This window comes from Apostichopus japonicus, chromosome 5 (genome assembly GCF_037975245.1).
Source record: "Apostichopus japonicus isolate 1M-3 chromosome 5, ASM3797524v1, whole genome shotgun sequence".
NCBI lineage: Eukaryota > Metazoa > Echinodermata > Holothuroidea > Aspidochirotida > Stichopodidae > Apostichopus > Apostichopus japonicus.
In genome coordinates, this window is record NC_092565.1 from 18,353,156 (window position 1) to 18,378,093 (window position 24,938).

The following is a 24,938-nucleotide window of genomic DNA, read 5'->3' on the forward strand; positions in this document are numbered from 1 at the left end:
TTTCTCTTTCTTTCTCCTAGAATAAAATTGATCTTCCAACATCACCTTCCCCATCCCCTTAAAAACAGAAAATTCTTTCCAGAGGACCCCATAACTAAAAGTTGGATTTTTTTAAACTACTTTCTGATCTAACTAAACTGTTGACTTTTTCCGGGGTTGATAGTTCAGCCGGCCATAAAAGGACAACTTTAAAAAAAATGTATGGAAAAATACTGAGAGGAATTAATGAAGGAGTGTAGATTTTCAACAGGGCCGAAGAGACCCACTGGGCTGTATTGCATGGAGACCAATGTCAGCAGGCACAGATTGATGGGGAGGAAGGTGGAGGATGTAGCTCACCTCAACCCCCCATCCCCACCCCCCCCCCGTCCATTTCAATTTTCAACTTCTTCCAAATATCCAAAAGTAGTTGTTAATACAACCCATCCTTAACAACACTGTATACGAGGAACAGCCATCAAACTCCTATAAAGATTTGCCATGTAGTCTGAATGTCAATTAACAACTGGAAATCAGAGATGTTGTTTTATTGTAATCATCGTTTTTTTTTTTATCTCTTTTATAGTAGCATTATTATTTTTTTTTACAATTAAAATAGATTGGGACTTCTGTCTTATGTACACTTAATGGTCACTATCCCAAAGGTCTACTATAAACTGTCAGAAATTCCGAATAATTAAAGCTATAATCATGAGGAGAAAATCTGGTGTGATTTTGTAGTCGCAGAATAAATTAACTCCTTGAACAGCAAAGTTCCAGCTGCTAGTACTGTGGTATGTGGTACTTTATTAAAGACCTTCCGAAGCTTGTTAACTTTGATATAAACATATTGTACAGTATTAAACTACAGTATGTACAGTGGCTTGCATTGCTGTACAGTACATGTTGACACATGTATGCATAAAGTATCATATATACCAGTTGCAGAACCTTTTGTAGTTAAGTGTATTAAATACTAACGGTAAATTCGCTGCTGGATGGCCTGCACGAGTGTTTGTTCCGTTCCGACTGCTACGCAATTTAAGCTATTCATGAAACTTATCTTTTTAGGCTTGAGTATGGGCATTAATCTTATTCGTTGTTTTATTCACATTACTGTGCCCATTTTTATGTATATTTTTATTTTTATGTTCTTTATTGTGGTTTATAACCCTGTCATATATCATTTTTTACTTTTATTGAGCTGTTGTTATTACTTTTAGGTTTTCTTAAGTGTGGTATTAATTTTATATTCCAAGTATTGGTTTTTTTGGTACAGTGCTCTTGAGCATGTTTTATTTCATGATAACAGCACTTTAATATATGGTTTTTATTATATTTATTTTATTAATAAATCATAATTTTCTCAGCCAGCTCCCCTCCTTTATGAACATCAAAATTACACTCCCAAACAAATTTTTTTTTAAGTGCAGAGTAAATTACACGCCGCTTCATATTTACAGTTATTGGTCTACTTTTTATTATCATTAAACTCCACGATCTGCGCAAATGTGAAAATTAATTAATGCTCAGCTCAGCTATACCTGTGAGTCTGGTTGCCTAGTGTAACATTCAATATCGCCTCTGCTGCTGTGCAGGCATCCATGCTCCCAACGGTACAGTATGTTGCGTATACCTAGCATTATCACACAGCGTATACATACACGGGTCTGTTCACGTTAAAGCGCCCAAATTAGCATATTAGCATAAATGGCATTTGGAGCATTGTGACAAAATAATAAGAGATTCTAGAGATACAAATATTATCCCCATGGAGAGAGTCCACCTAGCTGTACCTATCATAAGCATAGACAATTTCCTGAGATATGCATATGGTATGCTATACTCCCAGAGGTGCCGAAATGTGGACGGAAAATGTTGCCATTTTCAAACTGCACTATTTGTACTTCGAGCTATTCTCAACTCCAAAAGTGGATTACTCCAAATTTTGTCATGATTGAACTTTGGCTATAAGTTCCCTCTCATACGTACAGTATGTATACGTATGCAGTCTTTAAAATCTCACAATTCTGTGACAGTTTTGTGCTCAGTGGGAAGCGGTCACCAGAGGGTCGTGAAATGTCTACATTCCAAGCGCAGTAATCATTAGCATCTAAGTGCGCGGCCAGCCAAAGAATTTGTTATAGTAGACTGAAGCTAGTCATGAACTTCCGTTTAGCTGTAGTTAGTTAGAAAAGGTTCCATGCATATCATTCAGGTGACAAGAGATATAAAGGGGGAAAGAAAAATTATAACAATCATTAATTTGATGTCACCGTGATTTATGAAATGAGCACCGCATTCTTTTCCAAATTGTACCCATTCACTAATGGTGCATTGTGTAATCTCTAGGCAATCCCCTTTCAACATAGCTCTATGACAAAACCTAAAGAATATAAACGCAACTAGCCACAGCGAGCTAATTATATATGATTGAGATCCATAAGCTTAGAAACAAAAGTCTTGGCAATGTACTAGTTTATAATGTCTAGGGGGAGGGGGTGGTCATTGTAAACCTGTGATGTCATTATGTAGTATCACTAGGATCTAAAACCTTTTGATCGATCTTTTATTATATATATATTATTTTATTATGTTTTTATTTTTCAGAATTGATACTAAAAAGCAATGCCAAATGTTATTAAGGACATGTATGTATGTTAATAGCTTCAGTATATATATAAGATTCTACATACAGTAATATTACGAGAAACCCTCCTTCATTACAGAAAATAAACATTGTAATTATATAGGGAACATTAAACCATTAAAACATTAAAACATAAAACATTAAAACATCAAACCATCAGTTCCACAGATGCAGCCCAAAAAAAGCTGGAATTGGAAAACTTAAGTATTATTATCGCCTCAAATGAGCTCTTAAAACATGAATTACTAATGTGTCAAGGACAATCGAGTTAAACATCATGCATGGCTGTTCTCTCTTTGATATGAAGGTACAATGAGCATGTGGTTGAGTAATTAGAATTTCAAAAAACAATGGATCAAAATTAACATTTAGGCCTGCACTGAGGATACGACATTAACATAAACTGAGCCTAACTAATAGGACAATTCCAGAGAGATTAATCATATTTTAAAGGTGATTATCGTGGAAAAAAACTACATAAATAGAATAAATAGAAACAGGTCTAACACTCACATGAGATTCTTGGACTATTATATATACTATATCAAGAATAGAATTCTGTATTTAAAAGTCATTTTAGAGCCTCTAAATCCCAATATCAATTTTGAGGGGTCACTTTAATTTAGATTAGAATTCTAAAGGGTGCAGGTACTGCTGAGAATGGTCAGAAATTTCCATAAATTATGCATGTGGATGAAATGAAAACAAGCATGACAGAATTACTTTTACTGTGCTGTACGGCATTTTGTACAGTGTACGTACGTAGTATTAACACTGTTGTGTATCACGGCACAGTATGTCACAACGTGCGGCTGGAACATTCAGTGATACATACTGTATATAGTAGCCCTTGTACAGTGCAGACAGTAGTATGGGTTATTAAATACAAAGAACAATGACTTAAACAATGAATGCCTCTAATGAGTTGAGTAGGAGAAAGGAAAGAACAAAGGGTTTCAATAGTCTTGATCCATTGTTTTAGCGTGTAGTAGCTGCGCTTAAAAAAAACAATAAAACTAGGTCTATAAATAGTTTGCGATAGTATATAAACCATACGAGATCCAGACCAACAGTACGCAACTAAAGGGAGCTGAGGTTTGATTAATCATTAGCAATATGTATTGATTTGACATGTTATATATTCACTCATTAAAAGGCTACTATACTGTATACGTAGCTATATATACCTGTACAGTACTTACCTACATATATACGTAGCTACGTATAAACTCACATACATACCTGCATGCATTATCTTGTGATTTAACATATGTGCATGTATGGACATATGTAATTCATTACCGTAATTTCATTTCAAGATTGGTAGTCCAAAGAAAAACACTCTTATTAATTATGTAGAAAATGACTCCTAAGTACACTTTGGTCATCCATAGTCGCACATAGAAGATTGAGATTTTTCGGTCATGTAGCAAGTTTCAAGGAGGACGCTCCAGCAAAGGTTGCTTTAAGAGAAGCATCGAGACATACTGCTAAACCAGTAGGAAGGCCTGTGACTACCTTGCTTGGAAAAATAAAGTCGTAATTTAAGGACGTTAACATTAACAATTTCGAGGAAGCAATAAACCTTGCGCAAGATCGTGATATGTGGCGGTGAGCATGTCGGATAGACGAGACTCAACTTACTACTACTACTAAGTACATGTGCATCTCATTATACTAAGTACTGTATATATACTCCTTTTTGCCTTTTGCCCATACGAATTGAGTGCTCTCCCAAGAAAGAACATCAATGTCACCAGCCAATCTCAACCCCTAACGTCCTTGTCTACTGCACCCAATCATTGACAACATGTTTGCTGTTTTCAGAGAATGTTGGATTATAAACTTCTGAAATGGACTGATGATACAAGTTAATGTTTTTTTTTTATGCTATTTGGTACAGATTGTAAATGTTACAATTACTGATAAGCCAGTGAGCTATACAATACAGTATAATGAAGCTATCATAAATACAATATTCTGCCGTTACCTCATACTATACACATCATATAGTGGAACTATGATTGTTAATGATCAAGCTCCATTTCTGAACACATGAATGGCTTCCAATCTGTTCCAAATTATCATACATCACTACACTATGTAATAAAATTACCATGTCCTTCCAAGAAAATGTCCTTTTTTTTTTCTTTCCTTGTGTGACTGTGCCATTTCCAGAATTGGGTTGACCATCCATTTACAATATTAACATGTTTATTCCTATACTGTACCATACAGTACAGTATGGTATATATTCATAATGAAATATATATGTCAGAGTATAGTAGGTGTGATAAAACCTAACTTGGTTCAGTGTGCACGTCATGCGTTACTTAAGTCTGATCAAAGTTATATGGTGAAACACTGTTACAAAAGAACAGATCTCTCGGTTGGATTTCCTGAGTGGTTTTTTTTTTTTTTTTTTAGTCAAAGAATTTTGTTCTTATGTATTTGTTTGTTTACAATTGCGGGGAAGTACAGCATAATACAGTTACTATATGACTATATATTCTACATGATATTTGTAAAGAAAAAAAATTCCTTGGAGATTCTTTAGCACTGTAGTCATATCGTGTAGTGACGGAAGATTTTATTTATACCACTATGGTTTTTGTTCTCTGGTTGTAGACCATGATTTAAAAGGAATGGAGGAATTAAGTGGGAAATATTTGCTTTTTCATATGTGTGATTTTTTTCTTTATAATTTTTTTTTTTAAAACTCATTATCTCAGTTGTAAACAGAGAAAGATTAAATTTTTAAACCTTTCCCTCACGTCCACTTGGATGTGTTAGCCGTTTTCACATTCACTGTCAATTTTACTTTTTCTGCTCTTGAAGAAAATGTATCCAACATGCTTAAATATCAGGTGTAGAGACAGTATGTTTACCCTATATATTGAAGTCCCAAACTGTGAGAAAATTTTATTAGTTCATTTTTGGAGTAATAAAAGTCAGTACTGTTCAATATCCAAATAGGACGAGGTACAGTATAAATTTAACTCACTTACTGTTCCTCTCCTCTCATGATAACCGCACTTTTACTCAAGTTATATTTCATCTAATAGTTATAGTATTTCCCTGGAAACAGAATCAGGTTATAATTATGTAGGGAATTTTACAATAGTATTGATGATCCTTTCTATTTATTCAACAGTTTAATATAGTGAGGTAGTTTTTATTCTTTACAAGTAATAGTACCATAAGTAAGGCAACTTGTCCCCATACTAAAGGAATTATAGAAATTGGACATGACATTGATAACTTCATTACATGCACTGCAAATATCTGAAAGTTACCATTTTGAATATTTATACTGTACTCAGTACTTTCTTGCTCAGGTTTACATTGCTATACTATTACCAAGTATTGCAAAGAAGATTAGAATATAAGCACTCTGTAGATTGCTTAAAGGCATTGAAGACTCGCCCCAAACCGTGTGCGGCCATCTGAAAAAGTTAACTTTCTGTTGCTTGCAAGTGACGTTTTGTTCGTGTTGCTACAAAATGCAGACAGTAATGAAACGTGATACCTTGTTATCTTTAGCTGGACCTGGACCTGAGATGTCCATCGCTGTTTCGGTTGTACACGGTGCTGTGGGTATTGACCGCAGCTGTATGTACTGACTGTACACTAGTGTCTAATTACCGACGGTAGCAAGCTGTGTGTATTTTCTGGGATTGATGGTAGTGTCTAACACTTCTGTTACACCTCTTTCAAAACTAGGTCATATTACCGGCATTAGACGTTTCTTTTTGCTCGAGTCTTCACACCCTTTAAAACTCAAAAATGGAATGTTGGAAACTGTTATTTAATGCAATAGTGAGCTACTGTAGTATAAAATGGAGACTAATCTAGTTACAGCTACACACTGTGTGATGTTTTTGTCATCCGACCAGATGATGATGTTACAGGTAGTCAGTCACATTACTAAAAGCCAATCTGGAAATATGCCAAGTTTTCTACTTGATCTTATAAATTAAATGTAAGTACACTGCATGCAGTCAAGTAAATGTCATACTGCACATACTGCCGTATGTCTGACATACTGTGATAGCGGTTATTTACATCGATAAATGATCTTGAGTACAGTAAATATAATAATAATAATAATAGTTTATTCTTATATAGCGCTTTACATCAAAAGAATGATCTCAAAGCACTTCACAGAATCGCATAAAAGAATAAAACTAAAAAATATTACAGCTTAAAAATATTACAGCCTAAAAATATTGCATCCTAAGAATTACAGAAATAAATAACTTAACAATAATTATTAAAAACAATAAAATTTAGAAATTAAAGACGAAAGCAATAAAATATGACAGCATACAATAAAACTAAAATACAAAATTATTACAGCCGAAAATTAGTAACAATAAGACTATCAAAATATAAATAGAAAATCAATTTTAATATACAACAATCAAAAGATGACAAGATGGTAACACAAACAATATGACTGGAGGTTTAAAAATTTTTTTTTTATTAAACACAGTTCAATTTAAATATCCATTATGTATTATTTTAAATTAGAATTTTGGATTAATTGACAAGTGGAAATTGAGAAATTTGTGTGTACAGTGCTACTGTATGCGGTTAAGTCCCAAAAATTATACTAGGTAAGGTACTCTGATTTAGGATTATTTCAAGATCTTTAATGATATTTCTTTTCCTTCTCTTCTCCTTTTATCCCATATTTTTCTCCCTCAGGCCCTGGGCAATATTTATTTTGTACATAATTCTGTGAAGAATATCCAGTGTTTCGATTTCAAAGGTAAAACACTTTACATTTTTTGCCAACTACGGTGAAAATACTCAACTCTTAATTGATCAATAAATATCTAATCATAACTGTAATATAGTGTTTGACTAGCAATTAAGCAAATTTACTTGTCGTGAAAGTAAACAGTCAGTCAGTCTATCCAAACATGTAATTTATTTAACAATTGTAGAATGCATCCATACAACATATTACTGTTATAACCCACAGTATAGAGTCTGCCCTTGAAGGAACATTTTTAACACTGCCTGGGTGTTGTATTTTGTTCAGTCCCTGCCTTAGTGCAGTGGGAAAGGGTTCCTCTAATATTTCACAGCGGTTTAGTAAGGAACAAGCAACCCCTCCCCCCCCCCATCGTGACACCCCCAGTGTACATGGATGATGTACGTAAGGGGTGCAATATCGTTCAGCCAGCCAATAATTTAACGGACAGTTTTATCAGTCATACTGTACAATGTTTTGTTACAGTAAAACTTAAATAGTGGAATATACTGTACATTGGTGTATATTTGACACATTATTTCCAAATTTCATATGAAAAGCAAATTTCAAAGAAAAGGTTTTTAACTCTTTTAAATGAGAGGTATCCAATAATATGTGAGTACTTACATGACTTCAGGTACATTAACATGCTAAGAAGTTTGCCTGAAGGATTTCCGCAGTCATTATTTCCACCTGTACTATACGAAAGTAGTTAAAATAGAATTTCCAAGGTTTAACCAGAATTATATATTTCCTATCCTGTGATACCGACCATAAGATGGTGATTAAGCGAAGAAAATGTTCACATGATTAGATTTCTTTGTATTATTTGTACAAAGATTGCATTTGAACTTTTTTTGGTCAACTTGATCCCAGCGATTGCATGTGAATTGGAAAAGGTTTATCCTGTATTATTCACCTGTGTGAATGTAGTAAATATTTCCATGTATTAGAGGCTGCTCAAAGATATTGACTTGTTCTGCTTCTTCTTCACAGATAGCCAATACAGGACATTATCCGGTAAAAATATTCACCAAGGCAATTTGTTAGGTGTATCCACACATGTCAAGGAAAGGTTTCCACCACATTACTTCCCAGAGGTATGTTCATTATTTTAACCCAATTAGAACACAGAAAGCCTTCTTCCATCATAAAACCCCAATTTGAGTTTCACTTCAACTTTCATACCTTTGCAAACCAGTGTCATTATAAAAACTAGGGCTTAAATTACATATATCTGTCTATATGTTTGAACTACTATCATCACAGTCGTTGCTTGCCTGTACTGTGCATATAAGAATTGGGGCTATTGAGTTATAGCATTAATTAGCTTCATATGCTACTCTAGATATGAGAAAATTTGCCACCTTAAGGCGCAAATAAATACTTCCTATTTAATGTTTGTGGGGAACATTGAGCTATAGCCTGAGGTTCTAAGGTGATAAATCTGTCCAGAAATGGAATGAATTTGACTGTTCACACCTTAGCTAATCCCTTTTGAGTTTCATCTTTGTGCTTTGATGCCTCAGATACCTGAAGCTAGTCTGATTTGGACAGGGGTTGCCCAGTGGCGGAGCGTCCATACAGTCAGAGGGGGCGGATGCCCCCCCTGACAGACTCAAATGGACTGCTGGCGCCCTTTTCAGCTTTTTACCACTTTTTACTTATTCACGATTATTGACTTATTGCGCTCTCAAATACCTATTGACATTTGTCACATTTTGTTGGTGTAATTTTCTGACAAAATGGCGATGACACCTATTTATTCTTCGTTTATCTGCAAATTAGCAAGGCCCGGAAAGGGTAATTTCCGGCGATTTAGGGAGTATATTTACTCAAAATATTTCTGTACGCTCCGCGCCAACCTGTGGTGGCTGGCGTTCCGCTTACAGTTGATAGTGTCGAAAGCGCCCCTACAGACCATTCTCGCCCCCCTGACCAATACCCATAGCTCTGCCACTGGGGTTGCCATGATTTTCAAAAGAGAAGAACTGGCCAAAAGAACTTACCTTCACATCCCCAAAAAGACACAGTTCAAGGTCTGGGTATTAAATGCAGACACTGTACACACTGCTTTAAGGAATTATGGTTACTTTAAAAACTTCAGAGGGGATTTTATTGCCAGAGCAATCAACGGCCTCCCAATCAAAGGGAAACAACGTTCTACCGTATGTCTGTAAATTGAGAAAAACACACGATTCATTCCACCTGCAAAATGCATTCTTTAATTAAATTTCCTACTGGATGATGAGAGGAAAAGTGGAATCTTTTATTTAATAATCAATGAAATCTAAACAGCACTGTCAGCTTGTGCCAGCCAGTATAGACAAGGAAAAACAAATTTTTGCCAAACGTTGGTCTGGGGGGGAAATTTCCTACCGTTACTGGCAAACCTGCAGTGTGCTTTGTCATTGAAAACTAAATGATTGATCACTAAAGAGTCAAGTCGTTAGTTTCTATTTTATTTTCATTTTTTTTTTTTTTTTTTTTATAAAATGATGCAAGGGTGTTTTTTTTTGGGAGAATTATTTTGATGTACCACAAAGATGTCAAGGTCTAAACATGACGTTTTTTATTTGCTTTGGCCATGGATGATTTCACCTCCCAGATGGCAACATCATATGTTTTCCCTCATTAAAATACAACATGTAAAGAAAGTAAGTAAATATGGAAACTCCAAAATGACGATTTTTTTTTTGGAGATTTGGATATTTAGATGGAAGGAACAAAGGAGTGTATTTTTTCATACACCTCTCCTCATCCAACCCCCCACCCCCTTCCCAACCACATTTACACCTCTTCTCATCCAACCCCCACCCCCTTCCCAACCACATTTACACCTCTTCTCATCCAACCCCCCACCCCCTACCCAACCACATTTACACCTCTTCTCATCCAACCCCCCACCCCCTTCCCAACCACATTTACACCTCTCCTCATCCAACCCCCCACCCCCTTCCCAACCACATTTACACCTCTTCTCATCCAATCCCCCACCCCCTTCCCAACCACATTTTTTAGACTGCATACACTTACAGCTCTGCCCTACATTCAATTTTTCTAATTCACTAGCAGTTGCTGCTCTGAGCTCTTTGACAGCAAAATTTCTGTATTGAACAAAACTATCATTAGTGGCTTGGTTTGTCAGCTTTTAGGACTCTTATGCCTGCGTTCAGTACGTGTTAGGGTCTGACAGAGGCTGGAAGTTGCAAAATGAGTTCTGACTCTTCTCTGTAAAACCTACCCATGCAGACAATTATTATCCATACCAGATGTGTTTGCATGGCACAAAGTGTTCAATATCGAAGCATTTACAACAAAGAATAACCTTGGCCGCCGAATCTGTCAGTCTTTTTAAGTTAATAATGTAATATCGACGTCTAAGTCTGTCCTTAGCTCAGAGAATAATAGCACTGCCTGTTTGATACCCAAGGACGTTTTACAGTTTGCCAAGTTTAGCTGAAAAAGTAGTATATATTGTTTACAGATCAGAAACAAATTTAATTTTCAGACTAGTCACTTTGTAAATTGCGATGTTTTAATTTTTTATATTCTTCTTTTTCTCTTTCCTCCCCACCCCCCCCCCACCCTCTCCCATATTTTGGTAGTCAATTAGCTTTTAGCACACATTTACGTATAACTCAGTCTTAAAACAACTGCATGTGGACAAATGTCACAAGATACATACTTTGTATACAAAATGTGCAATGCAGATTATCACACTCCATCAGTTTTCATATTTTACACAAAAGAAGTTGATATAGTTTTAGCGTAATTTGTTCATTGTCTTAATATGACTTACAATCTTTCAGATCTGAGGGTTACTTTTACCACTGTGACTGTAAATTACAGTAGTTTACTGTAAATAAAAGAGCTCCACTGAGTTTGGGGGCAACTTTAACTAAACATATTTGAAGAAGTCAGGCAATCTTATAGCTCACCAAGATGGTATTTATTCCATGACTTCTCTTAGAGACGACCAAGCCCCGCTTGGGTCGCAACTTGTCTGTTGCTTGGCAAAGCCGAAGAAAAATTTAAAATCACTTTGTTTGAGATTCATAAAGATCGTTCCCAGACAACGACACAGATTTGTTTTATTTTATTTATGTATTTATTGATTGTCCAAGAAAGACACAGCATGGGGGATGTTCAGCCGAGATCAGACTTTGGACCTACCCCACCAATCTTGGTCAGTTTAGCAAATTAGCAGAATTTTTCGTGTCGTGTTGGTTACTTTCTTGTTGCCTTTGGTTACAATAAAAGCTAGTCATATGCAACCCCAGCCGAAAACCGATTCACATGCGGCATCAATTTTTTTTTTTTTAAGGTGAAAACAAAGAAGATTGTGAACTGCACTTTTCTGAAGGGATTGTGCGCTAATGTAATTGATCCTTTGAACATTACAAACCTACAGTAGAATAGCTGAAAATTATTTTCTGTACAAATATGGTCATCTTTTTCTGAAATCCCTGAACAGGTCAAGTGGTCTAGGAAAGGTTACCTGAGGACACGATGGAAGCTTGAGAATATGTAAGTATGTCCATTTTATAGGGACTTTGATTTGCTATAATTAATATGCTGTTTTAAGCTATATTCTAAACTTGTTTTAGACGTTGTCATTGTATGATGGCTAGTGGCTTTGCTGTAAAATACATTGACTTAGAAATCTAGGGATTTACTCTAACCCTCACCTGTCTCTGTAAATAAGCACTCCAATCTACCAAGCTTACTGACCCCTTACTGACCTCTTCAGGTCATAGCCCCTCTTACTTCTGACTCTACCGTTCCGAAATCCTTTCTTGACTCTGTGTCTGAAATATTTGCATCAAGAAAAAAATGGTTTCTTTCGGAAATGTGCTTTAGTAGTGCATTATCTTTAGGAAGTAATATGAGAAACTTAAAAACAATTTTTGGACATTGTGCTGGCACTTTTCTTGTCCCGTCTAAGCCTGTAATACTAAACCACTCTTGTGACTGGATAAATCAGTTTGTTATCCACTATTAAAAGCAGTTCCATTATTGACATTAATATCTACTTTTGGTGCTTATACACAATGGTATATAGCTGAGCTGTTATAAATCTATGCTACATACAGTATAAAGCATGGACAGTACATATAGAGCAGGGATGCATTGTTGAAATCTTTGTAGCTAGGGTAATAAATTGATATAATTGGATAGCCACTCAGAGTACCCACAGAACACCATCTTGATGCAAGTACATACAGTTAGGGTATGGTCACAGAAAAAAACCGTACTCAGTTGAAACGGTCATCTCCCCCACCCACATCCCCATCCCCCTAAAATATACAAGAAAGTCAAGCAGTCGAACAAAATCATATTTTATATGGCTACCCAAACTGTATTTATCGTCAATGCTCTAAACTCCCAACTGATGGCCAGAGTACCAACCAACTCAAGCCTGTGACAGAATTCAATCTGTTACAGAAAAAAATAAAGAGGAAACCAGCTATTTCAATGGTGCAGCAAGATTTTGATCCTGACTGACCCTTTGCCCTAAAACCAAATGTTTTAATCTGATACTTGTAGAAAATTATTCGAAACTATAGTAAAATGATTTGCACGTTTGTGTATTTATGCAATGATGTTATTCCATCACTGTATAGTTTGCTTCATCATCGTCATCATCATCATCATCATCATCATCATCATCATCATCATCATCATCATCATCATCATCATCATCATCATCATCATCATCATCACCATCATCATCAATCACCGGGAATCATCATGATTGCCACCACCACAATCATCATTGTCAATCACTAGAATCATCATCATCATCACCATCATCATCGTCATCATCATCATCATCATCATCATCATCATCATCATCATCATCATCATCATCATCATCATCATCATCATCATCATCATCATCATCAAATCATCATTATCATCATCATCACCAGCATCATCACCATCATCATCAATCACCAGGATCATCACCAGCATCATCAAATCATCATCATCATCTACATCATCATCATCATCATCATCATCATCATCACCAGCATCATCACCATCATCATCAATCACCAGGATCATCACCAGCATCATCAAATCATCATCTACATCATCATCATCACCAGCATCATCACCATCATCATCACCATCATCAACAATCACAAGGATCATCACCAGCATCATCAAATCATCATCTACATCATCATCACCATCATCATCATCATCATCATCATCATCATCATCATCTAAATGAGTTTCATTGATACTTATTTTACTTTGATTTTGACAGCACCTTTGACCTGGTTAATGTCCACTTATTCCATGATGCTAGTAATGTACAGGCTATGGAAAAGGTTTGTACAAGCTTCTACTCTTTGATCTACTCGTACATTGAGTGGGCGAAAATATATATTTCAGAACACCCACAACCTTAATTAGGAAGGCAATTTCTTGACATTAAGCTACTTTAATTATTCATTTGGCTTCTTCAAACTGTTATGAATAAGTTCCCTTAATTTTTTTATTTTTTTCTCCTAGTCTAGTCTATATGTCTTGTCTTTGCTGTGCCTGTATCTTTGTTTTAATTTTACATGCATGAAGTGAGTAATCACATGAAGGAACTTATAAATAAATAAAGTTCCAGACCAATGAAGAGGAAATGGAATCAGTGCAATTGTGATGGCCTGTGTATATCTGTGTGTTTGTGTTAATTGATGCCTTTGCCTGTTACAAACAGTGATGCAGGGTGCTGATATCTGCATCTATGTGTATGTTTTGCCTTGGCTGGTAGACAAGGTACTGGCATGTTTATATCTCTCTCTGTAAGTGATGCATTCACTGGTAAACAAGATATGCAATGGTACTGGCATGTATTTATCAGTGTGTGTGTGTAAGTGATGCCTTGGCTGGTAGACAAAATATGCAATGGTATTTGGCATGTTTATCTCTCTGTAAGTGATGCCTTTTCTGGTAAACAAGATATTCAATGGTACTGGCATGTATATATATGCAGGGATGTGCCCACGCTGTGCAGCCCCGCCCAGCACTAAAAATTACCGCCCAGCACTGTCTTAAAAATCGTGAATCCCGCCCAGCACTATTTTCATCTAAAATCCTGACATTCCTAAAAAAAAAATCAACAAAAATTAGGCCTAGCCTATGCCAAAATCATACAGACTAATAATGCATCAGTTACGCATGTGAGAAACATTAAAGGCTCTCAATCGGTCCCTTGTAAAATCTCTTTGAAACAAACTAATAACTTTTACCAGGTAGGCTACGTAATTCATTTAACTAAAAAAAAAATTGAAAAATGTAAAATGTTAGCAAAACTAGTACTTGTATATGTGCTTAAAAAGCTATACAAGTGCCAGCATTTGGCATCTGAGCACCTTCAAAAATCGAAAAAATTTCTCAAAGGGAAGGGGGACACCCCCTCCCCCTTAGACCCATCCCCCAGGACGACAATCAGTATACTCTGCACTCAGGAAATCCTAGGCACATCCCTGTATATATATCTCTCTCTGTAAGTGATGCCTTGGCTGGTAGACAAGATACACAATGATACTGGCATGTATATATCTCTGTGTGTGTGTGTATGTGATGCCTTTGCTGATAGACTAGATACACAGTGGTCCTGGCATGTACAGTATACATCTCTCTCTGTGTGTATGGGATACCTTGTCTTGTTTCCAATATAATTGTCCCCATAGCTTCTTACTTGGCATGGTGGTTGCCCTTCAGAAAATTTATGACAAGAAATATAAGAGCTTCTGGATATTTGGTTTGGAAATTGTGAGGGTTTACAAACTGTGCAGTGCAATAGCATGCAACTGAATCTTATGGGAAAACTTTTCGTTTTTTGTGTATATTTTTCAGATGTAAAGTAATGCCAAGTTTTCCTTTTATTGAGGAAGAATTTGTGGTTGTAGTTATACAATGTTTTTAATGGTATAAGTTTACTTCAGTGGTCTGAGATGTGCAGTGTGGTCGATTTGACCTGCAGATTATTTTTGCGCGTTTCCTTCTATCGTTGGCTAATGCCTTTTAGGAGATTGAAAGACTATTAGTTTTGTTATAGTTTTAAGTTGAAGTTAATTTACAGTCTACAAACTTAGATGTTTTATTCATATCTTAATGGTAGTGATTCATGTGAGGAAAACAGATTATGCAAATTAAGACCCTTGAATTCATGGTATATCACCCAATATTCTTTAATAGTATACAACAAACCACTTGAAAGAGATATCATCCAAAGTTTAATCATCGACTAGTTGTTATTATATCTGGGTAATTCTTTACAATTTTTTAAATGAAACTCCACAAGTCCTGCTAACTAACTAGCCTGGTATTTTTGTACCAAGTAGCATATTCATGAAAATCACCTCAAAGAGATAATTTTTTGTAAATCAACAATGTTGCATTACATCACAAAACTTGTGCCCATGGTCCATCGGAAAATTTAATTTATAATACATCTTCCAAAGATTTCAAAAATACTGTCTTGAAATGACAGAAATAAAATAACTGGATGTTGAGAATGTATCGCTATGAATATTTGTTAAGTTAGATGTAGCTGGCACATTGCTAAAAGGGACAGAGTTTCGTAACCAAACACTACTCAAGAAGTACTGGCTTTTGAAATCACTTAACAGCAGTCCACCGTAAATTTGAATTCTGTACCAGAAGATGACTTTGCATCTGTAGAACTGGCATAAAAAAATTACAATACTTATTATTAAATGTGGAAATCTTCTACTTTTAATAATTTTTCTCTGTGTGATGCAACATGACTTCAGGATAAATATCACAACATTGCTTTATTGTCTGGATGGGTGTAAAAGTGATGGCAGACAGAATAAATATTTCAGTCAGAACACTTTTCTTCTATAAATGTTTGTCTCAAATTTAAGGAGCTCAATTTTTCTTCTTTTTGGTTCGGATGCATACAACCTATTGAGTAGAAAACCCCTTTTGTATTTGGTGGAGGTCAAATGTCATCTGATGTCACCAGAGGTCAAACACCGAAAACCTTGTAAAAAGGATATCTCAAGATAGGAGGCATGGATACTGCCCATACTTATCATGTGGACGAGTTATAAATATTGAGTAAAAGTACTCTGTTGTTTTTAGTGGAGGTCAAAGGTCATCTGTGGTCACCAGAGGTCAAATACTGTAAAAGTTGTAAAATGTGATATCTCAAGTTAGGAAGTATGGATGCTTTTCATACTTGACATGTGGATTTTTTATATTGAATAGAAGAACTCAATTGTTTTGATGGAGGGCAAAAGGTCAATTTGGGTGCACCAGCAGTCAAACTCTGAAGACATTTTAAACAGGATATCACATGGTAGAAATCATGGATACTTCTCAAACATGGTATATGGATTTATCTTATTGAGTACCAGAAGCCTGGTGTTGTTGGTGTAGGTCAAAGTTCATTGGAGGTCACCAGAGGTCAACTCTGAAAACCTTTAAAGATGATATCTCACAGGAAGGAATCATTGTTACTTCTCATACTCAGTATGTGAATGCATCACATTATGCATCACATCACATCACATGATGCATCAGTATGTGCATGCATCACATTGAGTACAAAACCCCTATTGCTTTTGGTGGAGTTTGTGTACTGTGTTTATCATGCCATAGTGTAATTGTACATCACAATAGTGGTTCAGGACATTTATATTATATGAGCTATGTCTGATGAACAAGCAGAAGTTTAGTGTAATGACGTCATCCATACGTCAATGCATCTTTCATTTTGGTTTAAATCTTTATTCTAAATGATAAAGTACATTAGAAGCATGGCTTACAGTGTACTAGTAATCCGATGCTCAAAACCTGGTAGTCGCCAAGTTGCAAGTCCAAGAGCTGTGCTAACATTGCAGTTCAGACTCTGCACACAGTATGCTGCATTTAAGTGACTTTGAAGCCCAGCCTTTTTTTACATTAGACTCTGTGCTTGGTATCAGACCTATGCTCTTGATCACTGAATGGGAAGCTTATATAGAATAATAATAATAATAATATTATAAATATAAATATATTATATGCTTTTAATATAGCGCCTTATACCAGCGATAGGTCTCAAAGCGCTTTACAGACGTTATATTACCCCTGGTCAATGATAACCTGTCCCAGAGACAATCCCTCCAGTCGGCAGCAGTTATATACTGCGACCAATGACAAGATACCTCACAGGTACCCATTTAACTCCTGGGTGGAGAGAGGCAATTAAGATAAAGCATCTTGCCCAAGGACACAACGTAATGAACTAGGCAGGAATCGAACCAGCAATCCTTGGATCACGAGTCCGACGCCTTAGCCAATTGGCCACCATGCTCTTTATATTTCCTTTCCCTTGCACTAAGACATATAAAGACTAAGTTTCTGCCTTAAAACCATCCTTTCAGTTTAACAAGACGTAAATTAGAAGCGAAAAAGTGATGGTAGCAACGTAGATCCCTGTAGTTAGAATAATGTGGTGTATCCAAATATACGTAAACGTTACATGGTTCGGTCAAACTGCCACCAAAAGACAAACCCAAAAGCAGAATGCAAGGTTCTGTTCAGCATTTATAACCGGTAATTTATGAATGGTAGATGATTCGTTATTCTCAAGATATTAAAGTTTTCACTGCCTTCAGTGGTCGATCAGAAAACGAGGAATGCGAAATGATCGGTAAAATGATACAGTATGAAACAAGAGTCTTAAACTCGTAGTTGTTGTTTCGGAAAGAAAGATGAAGCGTTTGACATTTGTTAACCTACTGTACGGTTCGCTTACTTCCTTCTATCCATATCCCTTTTCCTTCTCTTCCCAAAAGTTACACATCAAAAACATTGCAGGACATTTAAATGTCATCCTTATTTGAAATATTTCTCGATAGTAATAGCAACCTCAAAAAGTTGAATGTCTGATGACCCTGTCATCATTTTAACTTGTTTTAGTTTTCTAAACTTCCGAAATTTCGATGAATTGCATAAAATCTGTATCTTGTTTGTATATCAGCTATATCAACATTTTAAATCTGCCCTTCCTATTGGCAATATTCAGTTTCTCGTCATTCATGTATTATGACGGATGTTTTAATACTCCAAGGCAGCTCCAATGTTTTCTTGTCTTGTTTTTCTCTTGTCAGTGTTTTTTGTTTTTTGTCTGTCGATATGCATGTTGCTATAAACTAACTCCCCCTCTCGCTGCTTATATGTTAACCTTGTACATCGTACCGTGGCTTCTTATATCTCGTTACAATTATCGATTGCTCATCTCTGGTTCATTTCCTCTTGGTTGCCTACGTAATTCATTTATTGATATCATAATTTGGATGTTTTCTGGAGGTAACCATGGCAACACAATCCACTTTCATTGCCATCCTTTTAGCTATTCATTGATAATAGTTGCAGATTAATAGAATCAACCAGCAGCGTTTGGGCTCTTTCCTGTAAATATTGAGTTGCATACTGTATGTAACTGGAGGGATTTTTTTAATGGAAAGTATAAGGTTTGAAAATGAGTGTTGAGTAAATATCTCAGAGGTTTAATTTTACATTTACAAACTTAAGGCAACCAAACTGGTCTTTTTCTTCTTCTTTTTGAAGAAATTCTACCATGAAGTGATATCCAGTGTTTGCTAGTTTTAAAGCTATTTCAGATGGAAAGAATAAAACATGACCTTTGAGTAAACTTAAAAATCAGCTTGTTTTGGGAGGAATGTTGTGGTATGGGTGAATGTGTGATGGGTGTGAATGGTTGTGATGGGTGTGAATGGGTGTTATGTGGTGGTATGGTGGAGGTATGGGAGCTTGAGGCAAGAGGGAAGAATTAATTGGTGGCAGGAGTTGTAGCAGTAGATTGTTGGAATGATTTCTGTACAACTTGCTGTATTTTTTTTTTTTTTTTTTTTAGGAGGAGGGGGTTTGGGGCGGGAGGGGGATAAGAGATCTTTTTTTTTTGCCTTTCCTTCAAACGTAATAAGGATATACAGTATATATTCATTTATGTACAGGTTCAAACTGGTAGCTGTAGGCATTTACCACGTGTATCGAACATTGCGAGTTCTGTTTTGGTGACATTTTTCCTTACTCTCAATCATCAAACATGCATCAAATATGCGTCAAACATGCATCAAACATGCATCAAACATGCATCAAACATGATGCATGATGATGAGATAGAACATGATAACCAACTCGAAATCATTTGTTATTCCTAAAGCCGGATCTCGAAAGAGATACTTAGAACAGACTCTGTTAAATGAAATGGAAATAAACGACAAAAGCTAATGAATATATATATATATAGATATAGGTATAGATATATATATATATATATATATATATATATATAGATATATATAGATATATATAGATATATATATAGATATATAAATCTTTGCAATTGTATATATATATATATATATTTTCTCCTATAAGAAAGTTTTGATAGACATGAATTTGAAGAAACAAATAAACAGCCTCACATTACTTTTTTGCCTGTGATTGGCTGCATGTTTTGAAAGTGGGAAGTGGTAGTCATGACATTAGCCACGCGCTGTATTCTGGAAGTTGGAAAAATCCTTCGCATTGCTACACTGACTGAAGCCGATGCAACTTAAACGCTGGCTATTTTTTATCACTTGAAGACCGAAACACAAGCGCACTGCCTGAATTTTCTATGATTTTCCATGTTACGTTGGTTCCGTATACATGTTTAATCTGGCAGTGTTGTGCAGCTGGCTTGAGATTGTATGATGGTGCTGTGAAAGTTTGCCTAAAAACCCTGAACAATGAACCCCGCCAGTCCCAAGAGAAGATGGGATCGGTAATGTTTACCTGTAATAACATGATTGGCCATGGCTTGTCTTATTATAACAGGTCAATGGTATAGCAGTCTAACCAGGTTGGAAACCTGTTTTGCGGCTCAGCTTTGTTAACGTTATCGCAAGGATTTACATTATAAATATATAAACTACGGAGTGGAGTTGAAATTGTAGTGCTGTCAACAAGTTTCAACATGAGAGAAACTTGCCATGCGGTTTCATACACACCTTTTTGTTAACGTCGCAGGGCAGACGATAGCACTGGGACAACAGACGACTAATCAATTATCGTTCTATTTATTTATAGGATGGGATATGCTTTAGATATGCAAATGTAACAGTCGACAGGCTCTCTTTAGTGTATTTTGATCATTTTATTAGTACTCTCCAGAAACTCTGGCCAAACTCAGTCAAACTGAGTAATGCCCTGGATAATCAGTGTATGGACTTCGCCCCTCACTTACCTGTCTCCTCACAACCTTTGCACCTTATTCTACCGTGTCTAGTATGCCCTGGTAATCTTTTATCTCAACGACTGGCTCCTCGGGTCGTTGCCCTTCTCATTCTACCATCCAAAGTGTCTACACATGCGTTTTCATAGTGGATAGTCAATCTTACGGAAATTTGCCCGGATACCTTGGATTTTTACCTTCTATAAATCCTTTTGGATGTTTGGATGGCATAACATGATTAAACCTTGTCTAATATTAACAGGACTCTTCATGGATTTGAACATCCAGTTGTCTGAGGTTTCGAGTGTGTCGAGTGAGTCGTTGAAATAGATGTTATTACACAGTGTTTAAGAGCCGGTTAAGAGCTCTTACCTACTCTATGAATAAGAATCGACTGTTTAAACCCTGACTGTGAAACAGTTAGTAGATAGATCCTAAGTACTGCGTAACTAGGAAATCGTTGTTCATAAGTCAAGTGTGTAGCATCTAGTGGAGAGATTGTAGTATCTGTATACTACGGTACTTGAGAAATCATTGCAAAAATATCAATCGTATTAGCTAGTAAAGAGATCATTATACTTACTGTGTAAATGAGAAATTGTTGTAAAATATGTGCATCAGCTACAGTAGTGGAGAAATCATACTGTGTGTTAACTGAGAAATCAATGTTAAAGCAGCATTTTGCGTTTGGTCGCCGTTTTCTACTTTTTTGACATGTCCATCGAGTTTTTTACATATATCAATCACAAAACAGCAAATTAAGATATTAGCCAAGTTTTCCTACCAACAACGTTAATTGGCGAGTAATTAAGGATATTTGCAGATAATGAGAAAAGTGTCCACGACAAATTCCACATGTAAAATTAATGGCATACAGTTCCCCCAAGTCAACTAGTTTGAATTCAACCAATCAGAGATGCAGGTTTAGTTATGAGCCGTTGCTAAAAATAGATTCAAGACTTTGCGTTGGTACAACCAGTTTTTATGGAACTCCCTTGTACAACTGCCATATAGACTGTACACAAATCAAGCATGGTGTTGTAATTACGCATTGGTCAATGACGTTCGTAGTGTTTAAATATTCATATGGTGGGCGAGGTTTATTGTGATCCCAAGGGAAAATACAGTATCTTGGAGAAAAACAAAGTTGAAAGTTGCAAACTTTTCAACTTTCATGCCACCATTTGAAGTAAGATTTAAATAGATAAGCCAGTTATGTATGTCATTATGGCATAGTGGAGTCAGTGAGGTTGGGAAAAATCATAGAAAAGGATGCAAAATGCTGCTTTAACTTTTAGTGTGTAACAGCTGTTATAGAGATAATGCTCACTCTTATGACCGAGGGGAAAATAATGTTTTACTTTACGCGTGGTGAAATGAAAAACAACTGAAATGAATTAACAGCAATGATAAATATTTCATAATTAATTGTTCTATTATGCTAATTGTTTTTTTATGATTATGCCAGGTTGCAGTGTCAGTGACACAGAAGTATGAAGTATTGAACTGGCATATTTACATTTTTGTTTTATTTTACAAAATATATTTTTGGTACTTTCTCCAACAGAGTCCGTCGTTGTTCAGCAATAGAAGAAAACAAGCACTGGAATCAATTTTGGAAAAGTAAGTTCTTTTAGTGAGGTAATAGAACATGATCAAAATAGTCTTGAAAATGGGAGGTAGAAAAAAACGAAGCATCGCTTGGATAGCAAGGCTTGAGTTGGAGGAGGCTGGGTAAAGAAAACCGAAAAATAAAATGTAAATGAGAAGATGAAAAAGGGAAAAGAAAATAATCGCAGACAGCTATGAAGAGGGAAGCGAAAACAGAAGGTAGTCTGCTTATTTTTGTGAAGTTATGAGAGTTAAGATAAAGAAAGATGGGTGGGTGGGTGTGGGAAGGGGGGGGATTTGAAATACAGGACTTAAATGGCTAAAAGATGTATAAAGAAGATGGGTGGGTGGGTGTGGGAATGGTGGGAAGGGGGATTTGAAATACAGGACTTCAATGGCAAAAATCTATGTGTAAAGAAGATGGGTGGGTGGGTGTGGGAATGGTGGGAAGGGGAATTTGAAATACAGGACTTCAATGGCAAAAATCTATGTGTAAAAAAGATGGGTGGGTGGGTGTGGAAATGGTGGGAAGGGAGATTTGAAATACAGGACTTAAATGGCAAAAAGCTATGTGTAAAGAAGATGGGTTGGTGGGTGGGTGTGGGAATGGTGGGAAGGGAGATTTGAAATACAGGACTTAAATGGCAAAAAGCTATGTGTAAAGAAGATGGGTTGGTGGGTGGGTGTGGGAATGGTGGGAAGGGGGATTTGAAATACAGGACTTCAATGGCAAAAACCTATGTGTAAAGAAGATGGGTGGGTGGGTGTGGGAATGGTGGGAAGGGGGATTTGAAATACAGGACTTAAATGGCAAAAAGCTATGTGTAAAGAAGATGGGTTGGTGGGTGTGGGAATGGTGGGAAGGGGGATTTGAAATACAGGACTTAAATGGCAAAAAGCTATGTGTAAAGAAGATGGGTTGGTGGGTGGGTGTGGGAATGGTGGGAAGGCAGATTTGAAATACAGGACTTAAATGGCAAAAAGCTATGTGTAAAGAAGATGGGTTGTTGGGTGGGTGTGGGAATGGTGGGAAGGGAGATTTGAAATACAGGACTTAAATGGCAAAAAGCTATGTGTAAAGAAGATGGGTTGGTGGGTGGGTGTGGGAATGGTGGGAAGGGAGACTTGAAATACAGGACTTAAATGGCAAAAAGCTATGTTTAAAGAAGATGGGTTGGTGGGTGAGTGTGGGAATGGTGGGAAGGGAGATTTGAAATACAGGACTTAAGTTGCAAAAAGCTATGTGTGAATCTGGATCCCATAGCTTTGTTTGAATAGTTGAGAGAGAACAAGACAGGCTTTGATATTGCATCATAGAGCGACAGAGAAAGAATGCAGAGAAAGAAAAGTCAGGAAATTGATGATAGAAGTAACAGAACAGGATTCTTAAAAGAACCTGTCGTCTGGTTTCTCCCCAAAAAAATTGATGGACTACAGTCTTGTATTGAGCTGGCCAAGTAGATAAATGTGCAATGTATAATATGACAGGATACTTTTGGGCACTAAAATAGGCCTCATGGACAACCCTAAGGACAGGAAGTGAGGGGGGGAGGGAGGGGGTTGAGATTGGTATCAGATCACAGGACCACCCATTAGGATTAAAATAAGCTCTACTCTGCACTGTTCTGTCTGAGAAGGAATCTGTTTAGCTTTATCCATTCACATGAAACCTGCAGACACTCGGATATGGTTGCAGTCCTAATTATTGCAAGATATGGTACCTTTCGTCCACCTGTTTTAGCTGCATAAATATTCTTGGTAAATTATGACTCCGGTAATTAGAATTGACAATTAATTGACAGGGACGTGAATATCTCGCTCCGCAAGAGTATGTCCCTGTCCTTTCGTTTATAAATGAAAATAAATTTCCTGAGTGAAGTAAGGAGTCCTGCTATTGTCATTGATTATATGGAGCTAATGACATGATAGCATCGTCCACAGAAAGTCCTTTTCCAAAGTTCAAAAGTCGGGTGGATTGTGAAAGTTGTTAAAATGTCAAGAGCTTTGTAGGTTTGTTCTTGATTTTGCATTGGCAGCGTGAAAGTGGCAGGTTGATGGAAAAAAGTAGATAGATTGATACCAGAAACAGATAATAGTAGGAGCAACAACCAATAGAGTGAGTGGTACTATATATATATATATATATATATATATATATATATATATATATATATATATATATATATATATATATATATATATATATATATATATATATACATATACATATACATATACATATACATATACATATACATATACATATACATATACATATACATATACATATACATATACATATACATATATATATATATATATATATATATATAGATAGATATATATATATAGATAGATATACATATATATAGATATAGAGATGTATCTATATGTGTATAAGGTATGTAAAGAGCTAACCTAGTTTGCACATCCAGGGCTGCAAGAGTTCTTATCTTCACACGATGCAACTAGATTAACCAGTTACCGGTTGTGTTTATCGGCACGGAAAGATACAAGCGATAATGAGTATAAGTAATTTTAATGTTATGATAGTGTAGTAATTAAAATATGACCAGTATCTTTACTATCTTGATGGTGGAGTAGATTCTGTTTGAATGATTTGTACCATCCACAGTGTAACACTTCTTAAAATTAGGTTCAGTTAA

General features: G+C 36.1%; 1 protein-coding gene across 5 annotated transcripts in view; it reads left to right on the plus strand.

Moving 5' to 3' along the window:
* LOC139967912 (inositol polyphosphate-5-phosphatase A-like) overlaps positions 1-24,938 on the plus strand; it is an 85,540-nt gene that overhangs the window by 24,128 nt on the left and 36,474 nt on the right. For all 5 annotated transcript variants that reach the window (XR_011793182.1, XM_071972120.1, XM_071972121.1 and 2 more), the window contains exons 6-10: positions 7,340-7,403; positions 8,388-8,491; positions 11,869-11,921; positions 13,672-13,735; positions 22,229-22,284. Coding sequence is in view for 4 of the 5 variants with exons in the window: in XM_071972120.1 (XP_071828221.1) it covers positions 7,340-7,403; positions 8,388-8,491; positions 11,869-11,921; positions 13,672-13,735; positions 22,229-22,284 (341 nt within the window). In the remaining variant the exon portion in view is untranslated. The remainder of the gene's footprint in view (positions 1-7,339; positions 7,404-8,387; positions 8,492-11,868; positions 11,922-13,671; positions 13,736-22,228; positions 22,285-24,938) is intronic.